General features: G+C 37.3%; 1 protein-coding gene across 1 annotated transcript in view; it reads right to left on the reverse strand.

The window, feature by feature from the left end:
- Positions 1-9,838, reverse strand: part of LOC124170862 (endosome/lysosome-associated apoptosis and autophagy regulator family member 2-like) — a 52,512-nt gene extending 42,674 nt beyond the window's left edge. Inside the window, exon 1 of the mRNA XM_046549871.1 lies at positions 9,494-9,838. Coding sequence (XP_046405827.1) covers positions 9,494-9,700 — 207 coding nt within the window. The 5' untranslated portion in view covers positions 9,701-9,838. The remainder of the gene's footprint in view (positions 1-9,493) is intronic.
- Between the last annotated feature and the right edge of the window lie 3,172 nt (positions 9,839-13,010).

Genomic DNA, 13,010 nt, shown 5'->3' on the forward strand with positions numbered 1-13,010 from the left:
AAATCGCGCTTAGGAAGTTACTAAAAAGGTTTTGTTTCTTTATTTCCTTTAATGACGAAAAAAGATGCAAGAGGACAGGCAAATTCATATGCATCGATAAAATTGTATCTCATCGATAAAACTGTATTCGGTCTGGGACTATTTTCTTTCGCGGGTGGTGCCATCGTGCCATATCCTCCTAGAAAGATCACATGCCTTCACAAGCTGGCACAAGCCGTTGGAGATCGCATCGTTTACGTCACGTCTCACCACATTTCAGGGATTTTTGTGGTTAAGTTTGTGAAAAATAGAGTGACTGGTAATGGTGAAGTTTCCCTTATTCTTTAATTTCATTCACTGGGCTTCAGAAACGTGTTTGTGAGATATTTTTGTTAAAAATGCCTTTCGTGTGTGTATTGTCGGGCTGTAATGGAAACTCCGGGACATGGTTCAAGTTTTTAGCTTTCCAAAAGATCCTGAGTTGAAGAAGAAGTGCATTTGGGCGATAAGAAGAAAACATTTCACCCCTACGAAAAACTGTGAGGTATGTACTCTTTCTCGCTGTAATTATTTGGATGTAATTTTAAGTTAGAAGTGGCTTCGGGATGTTGATGCATCAACATCCCGAACTATTCAGTACTGAAGAACTATAGTACTATTCAGTACTAAAAATGGTGATTTAAAATATTGTAGCAGCAATTCTTTTGAAAATTCTTGCATTTTAGTTGTCTTTTTTGTATTAATTCATTCGGTAAACGTGTGGTTAAAGGAGAAACTAGGAATAAGCTGCCAAGTTTATAGGATCGAATATTGCTTCTTAGCTTGCCCTATGGTGTATTAAGGCCTGTTTACACGGTACATTAACACGTACGGGTTAATGTCTAAATGTATGAACGCGAGAATGAACGCCAAAATGCACCGTGTAACCACCCAACTTGTGCAAATGCATGCACAGAAAATAGAACCTGTTCTAATTTGGTTCATGCATTCGTACATGTTCCGTTCCGGTCCACAAAAATCATTCACGCAAACGTACATTAACTCGTACGTGTTAATGTATCGTGTAAACAGGCCTTTACACGTCGACTTTCATCATTTCAAATTATCTTATGCTATAGTTTAAAACAATAAAAATATCAGGCATACAAATATTTACTATATTTACGAGCCTAGTAATTTGATTTCTCATGCAGAAATACCAAAAATTGGAAATGATTTGACCTAATAAGTTACATGGTATTTTATTATTTATTAATTTTAGGTGTGTGAGCTTCACATCGCACCTTGTGATATCAGAAAATAATCTGTGGCCTTGGACGAGAAGACGAGGAGAAAATTCTTGCTGAATTGAAGGTGCCCAGATTGGAGGAAGGTACCATTGCTTCACTGTTACCTGTCGCCAAGAAGACAGACATTGTGGCAGAAGTGACATATTTGTGGATGTGGATTTGATTTGTGCAAGTTGATGCTGTGATAGTGGACGTTCATCGGAGAAAGTATTGAAGATTTAAGAAAATAATTTTCTATTCGAAAGAGAATAAGAGTAATTGTTTCGCTAAATTAGATGTGGGATAGAAGAGAAAATTGGAAATATTATTGTGGTTGACGATAGAAAATACATAATATATGTATTTTATTTCTGTGGGTTTTTTCTTTCCTGCCTCTTTAAAATTTCTTGTGGTGGTGACTTCATGCAAAGTAAGTATAAAATCGGAGGTGTGATCTAAGAGATAACATGTTTTATTTTACAAGTGTTTATGCTGGTGATTTGGCAGGACTTTCATATTTTTAATAGATTTACTGCAGTGACCTAAAGACTTTTACTCATCCCAAATAATTTTTCAAATACTTTAGCGCCTGATATGGGTAAGTTTTAGTAGCTGAGACTGAACTATACGTTAATTTTTGCTTGCATTTTGATGAATTCGATCATACTAATAGCAGATGTGTCAGCAATCCTGTTTCATCGGCAATTTTTATTTAAAAATTTTATTTCGTCAGGCTTTAGGGTAAGCTTTTTAATGCTCGTGGGCTATGTGATGTCTTATTTAGTGTCAAAATTAATAAGAATTTACTGTTATTAACATCTCAAGGTTTCAAAGTAAGTACGAGCCACTTAAGAATGCTGGATGCTGGGGATGCGTGAATTAGCCTTGAGAATCTCATTTTTCGCAGTTATTTAAGTTGCAGAATAAGTTTTGTAAGTTCTCAATAGGTAAATAATACTGTATCATGAATTCTAAATACCATGATATAGTATTATTTACCTGTTGAGAACTTACAATTCATAATGTGATTCGTATTAAGGTTCTCGCCACGGTCGGTAGCTATCGATTGTGTTGCGTTCGATACATTTTTCGATCGTGCGAGTTACGATATATCTAATTTTCGACCCAATCGATTGAGATTAGCCTGAGTGCTGTGTTCCTGCGCGCTTCGTATCCTATCGTACGTGCTTCATAGCGGACATTCACATGCTGCGTACGCGCTTCGTCAGGGTAAACAGCAAATATCTGTTAGTGAAAGAAAAGCACGCACTTGGAAAAGGGAGGTCTTGTGAAACTAAACTCATTCTGTACGGGAGCGTAGATCGAAGTATATGCAAAACATTATTAGTAAATTTGGAGGAAATGTTTTCTCAGATGACGTGTAACAAATCTTACGTTTACCAATGCACTATGACGTGATCACGAGAAGAAACTAAGAGAAATAGACTGCAAAGCAGAGAGGTTTAGAACGCCATTCTTCCCTCGTACCATTAAGGATAGCAACCCCAGACGGCACAGAACCCTCCGTATCTAATTCGTATGTACATAGTACCCATTGACTACGGGGATACTATGCCGCTCCGTCGCTTTTCGTCAATGGATAATTTCCATTAGCGGCCTGTCATTAGTCCCCACGAGAGCGACATTAACCCATAAAATAAATTGACGACTGACCTTAGGTATTGCACAGCCTCCTAACGACAATTGACACTTCCAAAAGCTACATAATTGACCCGTTGGATTTCGGCAGACTGCTCACATGGCAGGTTTTACCATCGTGGGAAACTCACTATACAATTTTTCTGAACTGATGGCGGCTGACCTTGAGAGTGCTCGAAACCCACCCACTCTTCTAGCCAATCACAGAAGAGCGAAAGGAGAAAGTGTGTAGGAGCCCGCAGTCTCTCTCAGACCTCCGTCCAGTGCAGATCGCTCTCCAGCACGCAGTGTTGCCAAATCGAATCGCTCAGCGTTCGTCCGAGAATCTTCCGCCGCCCCCGAAAGTACCGTTATTCCCAAGGCTGGCAACGCCGGTCGGCCGGATGGAGGGGAGCGGAGGAGAAAAGGGAAGGGGATGGAGGGGAACAGAGAGGTGGAAGGGGCAGCGCTTCTGATTGGCTACTTGCTATATTCCACCCAGCCGCCATCAGTTCGGAAAAATGGTATAGTGGTGTGCAGTTTTCCGGTTCGGTTCTTTTCAGGACCGGCATGCCGGTTCTCCTTTGGTGCGCTGGTTCGAAACAGTGAATAGGATTTTCCACCAAAAAGGTTCTCCACCGGTTCGAACCTATGCACCATTTTTTTCCAATAGGCTCCGAACCACTGAACTGATTTTTATACGAAAAGGTTCTAAACATTCACATTGGAGACAAATATCAACATTCTCGGTAACGCGAGTAACTCACTATTCTCATGATCAATGGAAAATTCCCTGTCAATTGAATTCTGTCACAGGTAGAAAGGTTCAGTAATAAAAGATTCAGCAGAAGAAAATGATACATCAGTAAAAAAAAAGTTCTATAGAAAAAACTGTCAAAAAGATGATTCAGAAGATTCCCGGAGAATGAAGAGCAAGTCGACCCTCGTAACATTGGGAGAAATGGAGAAAATTACCCGGTAGAAAACCTGAGAAATTAAAAGATGTTTTTCCAAACAGATAGGTATAAGTGAAGTTTTATCGGGTTCCGCACCGGGTAATTGGATTCCTGAATCCCTGAAGACCATGGGCGAGTTGTCCATCGAAACGTTGGAAGGAGAAATGGAGGACCTGACCCGGTGCGAAACCCGAGAAAACTTCGCTGCAATTGTTCGCCGGGAAAAAACGAAAAATTAGATAGGTATAAGACTTCATTTTCCCCCTGAACAATAAAGCACTCTAATAAATACTAGGCGTAATTTCATTAGAGCACTTCCTTTTTATTTGTAATCAGCTGATGTCCTAACACCCCCTGCAGAATGTCTATCGAGGTGGCTTACAGTGTATGTAGCTGTAGATCTCATCAAAGAAGCCCCAAGATTCTACTGCAGCGTGTATTCCTGATAGTTGAATGTCTTTGGAAAAGATGACACCGTATATTCCATCCAATCTTTATGCATTGCTCTGTAATGACGATATTTATCTTTAGGAGTGCATATTTAGTTGCCGATGTTTAAAATGTCTTTGACAAAAATCTGAGATTTGGGCTACACGTGTTGATAATTTGAGCTTTTGCCAAAAAAAGTAATTAGTATATTGCTTTCAGTCAAGTGAATATTAGTCATGAATTAACATTATTGCAATACAAATAACTAGACGATCTCCCCACATCACCATTCCTTGTTAAATTTTAACTTCCTATCGGGTTGATAATGATAGTGAAGAAAGATCAAAATTTGTTGTAAAGACAGTTCAATCAAAGAGATATCAGGACCACCCAGGACATGGTTAAGTGTAAATTTGTGCAGGTCCACCACCTGGAAAACCTAAAACCGGGCTACACCTTCCACAAGTTCAGGGGCAAAATAGGCCGAGGACAGGATCATAAGATAAAAGAATAATATCATTTTAAGTGTTAGGGTTTGATATTTGAAAAAGTGATTTCTTCGATTGATTGAAGTAAAGTAAAATTTTTTAGCAATGATAACTTTCACCATTGAAATGTTTGGTGCAGATTAAATGAAGCATGCCGCCGATCCGATCAAAGACTCTTGAATACATCTCGGCACCTAGCTGCTGGCATCTAATTATCCTCCCCACACCGGCACCAAACAAAATGAACCCACCCACCTCAATACCAAGAGAAGGATGAAATGCATTTCAATGGTATTTTAAATACAAAATTGAAATTACTTCAGAAAATAGCATTGTCAATAAAAACAGTATTGTAATTTCAAAATATTAGTTTATAATATACAATTCCATCTACCATATCATTGTGAAATTTAAATTCTAGTGTCATACATTAAAATGTATTAACATTTGGCTCCTGCTACCGTGAAAAAAAGTCATTCTTTAATTCTACATGACTTTATTGAACATACTTAAGTGTTGATGCTAGATTTCATCATCAGATTCAATCACAGCAATACAAGCACACAGATACCTTAGTTTTTGCACTTGAAGATGATGTGTAGCATCGAAACCTACGTCTTATTAAAAAAGTCATGAGGAGTCATAAAGCTAATGAATATCATTAAAAATGCTAAGCAAATTACATAAAATCACACTGGAGAACACAGGATTGTGCTCCTTTACATTGGGAGACTATAATACTCTTTCCTCTCTTATGCAACAAGCATCTTCACTTACTTTAGATGAAATAATTAATGATTGAGTACCTATACTTTTTAATTCAAGAAAGGTTTTCGAATTAGTGGTGCTGCCATTCATCAATGAGGATGAATGAATTGAGAAATATCCTCAGAGACATTGAATTTTTTCTAGACAATTATGTTTCAAAAGATTTTATAAAAATTCATGATGAAAAAATAGTTTGCTTGCACATCACATAATGATCAAAAGCAGAATGTCACAGCAGAAAATTTCCGCCTTTGAATAATCTTAAAGGTATGAACCTGTAAAATTACATTACATGGCTTTTTGCTTATCCTGCTTGAAAAAAAAAACTTGAAATGCAAAAAACTTTTGTACTATCATAAAATGCATGGTGAAAGTGCTGATTGGACTAATTCCATGTTCCAACTCCATGCTTTTGTTTTCAGGGCTAGTACCCCTGCCTTCCAATCCCCTCCTCCAGTCCTAGAACCTGCCCTCAACACTGGTTTATTCCATCCCATGCTATTTTGCTTGATCACACCTTTCTAATTACTCACTGCTCAACAGTTGTCTTGCTTAATATAAATCCCTTCCCCTACATGCATTCCTATATTAGTGGTTCTTTTTCAACAAAAAATTAACTTGTACCCTTGAAAAGACTAAAACCTGCAGACTGTCTTGGGTATATTTGTGGAATACATCAGTGTGTTTTCATTGCCATGATGTCATCATGATTCCACCAAGTAAGCATGCCAACAATTGAATTCTGCTGTTCACGATTTTTATCACATGAAAGGCTACAAAACATCTACCACGTAAGTTTGAGGAATGGGATCCTAAAAAATGAAGTAACATATGTAAAATTATTATTATTTATTAATCTCTTTGTGTACCATGCATCAATGGAAAGTAAAGAGAGAAGATATACATGAATACATAAATGCTCCGGTAAATTTTCTCAAAAACCTCACTCATGTTCTTACACATCCAACTGTCAGTTTTAAGACCTCAAAAGTAACATTCTGACAGGTGAAACTCTTATTTTACTCTACATATTTATATGAAAATTACAGTTATATAATGCAGGATGAGGTTCAGGGTCATCACTGCAATCTAGACAGCTGTTTCCGCCAGCTAGCGGTAATTTACCTCAGGGTCAGGGTATAGCGACTAGAGTACTTGGCTTCTTACCCCCTGGGTCTTGGGTCAAATCCTGGTGGAGGAGATTTTTCAGAGACTGCCCAATCCCAGCTTGAATGCTAAGCGGAGGGCACTCACAGCACAGCATTTTGCACTTGAGAAGATACGTTAAGACAGGGTCCCAAAGAGTACACCTATGCCACAACCAAGTTTCTCTCCACCCTTCTTCCCAACCCTTACCTTATGGGGTAAATGACCTCAGCTGTTTTTTATGTGCTCCACAAAGTTCCAATGAAATTATCTTCCACAGTGATCCTAAACACAGCGGCTACAATAAAATACTCAATTTCTCATACCCTTTCCTTTATAGGAGTAAATCGTGACCTGCATAAAATCTTTTCATTTCAATTTTTTACTCATCATTTGCTTTGCACCATGAATATTTGTTGAAAAAATGGTGTATCACACATTCATCACATTTAGTAAAAGGCCACATTTAGACTTCCACTATTGTGAAAAGTGCACCTTTTCGGGGTCATCAACATTTCTTCTAGTTAAGCCCACAAAAAGCCATGAAATTTAATTACATACATTCATACTTCTCAGTTTAGAAGAGAAACATTAGCTCAATTGACATACTGCTTTTGGTCAGTATTTGATGACTGATTAAATAATTCAATCACTTCTATTCCACACACCTTACTTCATACAGCTGAGATGAGTATACCTACACACAGGGGTGTACCATATAGTGTACAAGGAATAGACTAACTGGTCAACTTATTTAATGAACATGAGCAAATTCCACAAAGTCAGCTAGTGTACAACTGAGGATACACCTACATAATTTGATGCTTTAAGGAACCATCTTCTCGGCATGATTTTTTTCTACAATCTTAACATGAGTGCCCATAGAATTTTCAACATCTCCGAAAATATATGCATATATATCTCAATTCAAATTTGGGATCCTCATGATTTCTATGATAAACCTGCAGAGCTTCTTTAGAATCAAGTGAGAGAGAGACAATTTGTTTTCCACTGGAGGTAGAAGTGCCCTAGGAGACCAACCAGTATTTGAAAAACTGCAGTTTCACCCAAAATTCAAATGGCTGTGATGAATAAACTAACACAGTTAGACGAGAAATTTTACTCATTCATTTAACACAATTGATATTTTTCATCGCAAAAACACGGTTCAAAGATGTACTTAATGGTATCATTGGCAGGATGCAAACAATCACTTTTTGATGATTGAATTTATTTTAACATTTCAGTCAGAGCGGTCACTTTTTGGAAGGGAGGCCCCCTGCTCAGAGGGTCGAGGAGAGAGGCCAGCGAGGGTAAGCGACTCCAGGAAAGGGTTTGGATTAGCCACCCTTCGGAGGGTGTACCACGCCCAACTTTGGACTACGTGAGCCATGGCCCCAGAAAATGCATCTTGACCCCTTATTGTGAAAACTTAGCCATTAGAATGCAAAATTTCCCAATGCTCATACTCTTACTTGAAATACCACTGAATATTAAAATTGACGTAAGAGGAATTCTTTATATCGCAATTTTTCGTAACAAATAGCATAGGCAGTAATATACGAGACACAAGACTTGACTTTGTTTACAAATTCTAGAAACATCTTGAAAGAATGCTCAAAAAGTGCTGTAAAGCAAACAAAACATAATTAGTAAGCGTTAAACTTAATTTGTGATAAGTGTTAAATTGATATTAAGTATTAATTTATTGAATTCACTTAATTACTGCTACTAGCTCAGGAGAGGAAAATACTACAACCATTACTTGCATGATTCATGCAAGAGCAAGCACATAAACCTCAATATTAGGAAAATATATCCTAATGAACTTCGCTGCAGAAAAAAAATACTCGACTCAATCCAGATGGATACCCTAAATGAACCCAACCCTCACTACCCTATCCCATATTCAGGTAGAAGGAGTGAAGGCGAGTTGATTAAAAAATTTAATTACAGCTTACTGAGGAATGAAGGTATGCATCTCCAAGTTGATTATTTTCCTTGAGTCCATCTGAAGAATGATTTCGGGCAACTTCAAATACATCTCATTCCTGCTGGGTCTTGTCGCATTGATCGCTGACGACTACCCACATTTTCTGAGAAAAATTTCTTCTACATGATGCATTGTGCATCCATCACCTGGAACGATAATATGATATCTGATTTGCCAAAATTTTTCATTGATCATAACTTAAATAATTAGGATAAACATATATTTTATAGTTTTTTTGTAATTTTTAAATTTGCAAATTTCGCAATTATTTCGCATTATGATAAGTGCTGTACATGGAGGGTAAGTAGAGGCTACTTCTGGGTGACATACGGAGGAGACGGAAGGTATGAATGGAGCGAGTACTGAGCGGGGAGGGGATTTTGAAAACGATCTTTGAGTTCTAATAAATTCTTCATAATAGTTACATACATCACTTTTTATTTTAAGGCTATGATAAGCCTTACAACTTTTTTTTTGAAAGAATAAAATGGGCTTGAAAATAGTGGCGCAATATTGTCATGGAATCGAAATGGTCAGATAACACGGTACATCAACTCGTCAAGGCTAAGTAGTGAAGATTTTTTGGGGTTTTCACCGAGTCAGGTCCTCCATATCTCCTTCCAACGTTTCGACAAGCAACTCGCCCATCGTCTTCGGGGCTCAGGATGCAGTAACGATAGGATGTAAACGACAATTCACCAGGTAACCAACCACCTCACTTGCACGAATGCATGACCTCTTACTTGGCCAGCGGATTCAATTTACCGCTTAAGGACAAAAGGAACATGCATCGTTGTAAAAGGGTCAACAATAGAAGAAACTACTTACCAACAAATACACTGTAAGTCTGTGGAGCCTTCCAAAACTGTTCCACTCCGCTGTGGCTGTGGTAAATGGCCGGAGTGAAGTATCAAAATGTAGCCGAAGTTTTTTCTCCCAAGAGTAAAACCTCCGGCAGAAAATCTCGAAGGAATAAAAACCATCTTCGACTTGAACGATTTCACTGATTATACGCAAACACCATTTCAAAAACATTAACTCGACGCCATGAAACTTAAAAATAAATCGCAAAGATAATTGAAAATGAAAATTAAGTATGGATCAACTCTTTACACGAGCAACGGTATTGTAAATCGTAAAAAACTTTGAACTTAACTTTGACGGTAACTCAAAACAAAAACACAGGTGACCGGAAATACCGGAAATGATTCAACCTAGAAGTCTTACAATTATATTACTACATTAATTTAAGTTTAAGAATATGAAAGTGCAACTATAAATACATTAATTACTTTTAAAAATTTCTTTGTTAGTGAGATTCGTAAAATTTTTAAATATTGTAGTATTAACAAATGCATCAGTACTAATTTTGACTTAAGAGTTACAAATCGAGCAGCGGCAAATTCGAAATCAAGAAGACTACGGCAGGTGTAAAATACTCCAAACGTCTATGCATAAAACAAAAGTCTTGATAAACTATTAAAGCTAAAAGTTGATAAAATACACTGAAATGAAAATTATCAGGAATATAAATATATCAGGAGCGAAATATATATACGAAAAATGAAAGAATTAATATAGTCATTTTATAAACAGAGCTGAAATAATAGTAGACTGTGGCACAAGATTAAACCTCACAAAATATAACCTCTGTATTAGGAAAAGGATTTTTTGGAGTCAATGTGTTTGATTATATTTAGTGGGGGCTATACTTGCTCAAATTTTTCATACAACCATTATAAAAATTTTGTCCTGAAGGTAGCCGCTGCAGCCTCTGAGAAGCCTAAATGGGTGAGGGGACTCAAGGGTGATCGCAGGAGGGCATTGGGGACTCAGCGGGTCGGTTGAGGAAAGTGAACATACCAATAAGAATTGGTGTCATATTTCTAGGGAAAGATAAGAGATTCTATAGGAAAGACTCTTTTCCTCAAAACATTTTCGTTCCTCTGTCTTTTCCAACCCATCAAATGATGCACCTTTTAACAATAGTGGTGAGGGCACTATGACAGAGGCTGCAAATTTCTTTTTTGCATAAAGTAACACCTTACTTTTCATTGGAATCAATGTAATATTTTCGTCTTTTGATTGTTAGAGTTCACAAATATTATGCAAAGTAATGACTATAATATGAATAGCAATAATATTGTTCTTTTTTTCGATTTTCCTTAGAGTGTAACCACCTATAGCCTTCAATTGACACATGTACATGCCACTAAATCGAAAGCATAAACTGAGAGGAACCATGCACTGTCTCTTGAAGCCTATTGCCATAAATTGAAAGTGCCAAATTAATTACTTTTGTCCAAGGCAAAACTCTAATGGCAAACACATATTGCGAAGTGAATATTTTTTTTACATACCACAGCTTGGATTGGTGTACCTTATGAGTCTCCTCAATATCATTTCCATAAAGTTCAATGAACTAATATTATGCATATGCCATCTCTGAAATAGTGGATAGCCAGAATTTTGTTCAGAGGGGGGGAGGGGGGGGGGGGGGGGGGGGGAGAGTCCATAACCAGGGGGGAGAATTTTTGAAAAACAGGGTTCTAAGTACATAATGGGTTTTAAAATAATTTTACCACTTTTCATAATCAAAATAACTTCATTTGTTAAAGAAATCTTTTGTAACTTCATGATTTTTCAGTACATATTCGGTTTTCCTATGTAATGCAAAGTAAGTGTGCTTTTATATTTTGGGGGGGGGGGGGGGGTCTGGACTCCTCAGACCCTCCTTGGCTCTGTCACTGATCTGGAATACAGTAAGGGAGTAGTTTTAAAAATTGGTTGACTAGACTACTTCCCAATATTCACCCCATGATATTTCATTGGTATTTTTATCTTTAAATTTATAAGAATAATACCTATTACATATATCTGAAGCACGCACATAACCACAACTTTTCTTTGGGGGAGCTTGGATGATACGTGGGTTGCTGGTGCTGATAGTTTTCTGTCAATTTGCCACATCACAAGACAATACATTTCATTCATTGAACTACATATATATTTCTTTTCAACAATGCAGAAAGTTAAATTTATTGTTGGTAGTTAACAGATTTAAATGTCACCACATCATAAATGAGTGTCAGAGGAGAGATTCCTCTGACACTCATGGAGCTAATGGTCTCCTCAGAAGATATATTGCAGGTAGCTGCCACAAAGGGTTCTTCTCCAGGGGAGAGGAGGGTGGGAGGAATGGGGGGGTTCTTTTCGTAGCAGGTGATAAATCTGAGGTATTGAGATGGTAATTCAAAGTACCTAGTCCAATTTATCTCCAAGTCCATTTTAATCCGCCTCTCCCTTGCATCCCATGTCTTTCTTTTTCACAAACTCAGACATGCTGGTGGGGAAGAAATTTGTAAGATTCATTAACCTAGATCACCACTACAATTTAATCTCTGGAATTTTAGGTATGACAATATGTTTATTAGCAGTTCAGTTTTTAAATTATGTTAACCAATTTTTTGTGAAAATTGCATCATTTTTGAGGATTTTTTTCTTTTGATATATTAACTACAATATACGTACAAGTTTATTACTTTATGTTATATATTTCAGACATGAAATCACCATCATGTCCAACAACAACTGAGATCTGTACTTCCATTGTTCCGGCAGGGTCAGCCAACCAAGGGGAAAATATATTGCACTTCTTTCTTTACCATGCAGTGTTTTAGGAATTGACACCATGACCATGTTCTAACGAACAGTTTAGCTTTAGGGTCAAATCTAGTTGCAGTTTAAAATAGGAGATAACAGCAGGATCAGCCTGATTGATTGACTCATGTCTTGACTTGTTATTTTGAGGAAGAGGGGGAGTTTCATTATTTACCATGGTGCTTTGGTGGTATGAATTACCTTACAGGGGTATCATACCTCCTGAATATCCTTCTGAGGTTTGATATGCATACATGCGAATGGTTTTTAAATATTCATCAATTATTTTTAATCATAGCTTGTTCTGCTGGTGAAGTAAAACTTAGATGAGAGAGCCACCTAAAAAATTACCATAATTTTAATATTGCCAGAAATTACATCGGTGTGGCCTCCCCCACCTCCCCGATAATCCATTACTGTTGATTCAGATAATGCGAGTAGCCCATTGCTATACTATGTTACTGGAACCAAAACACAGAACAAAACCATTTCTTTAATTTGTTTTTTCACTCTTTGGTGATTATAAATGGCATGTGCATGTATCCCATAAGCCTTATGAAAAATGGAGAGGCATCTTCAATGAGTGCCACAAAATTTACAGAGAAAATATCATTTGCTTTGACTGGGATTCGAACCCAGATCTCCTGATTTATAGTTGAGTAATTACTAACGTTTATATATACAT

The sequence above is a fragment of the Ischnura elegans genome, chromosome X, assembly GCF_921293095.1.
Source record: "Ischnura elegans chromosome X, ioIscEleg1.1, whole genome shotgun sequence".
NCBI classification, from domain to species: domain Eukaryota; kingdom Metazoa; phylum Arthropoda; class Insecta; order Odonata; family Coenagrionidae; genus Ischnura; species Ischnura elegans.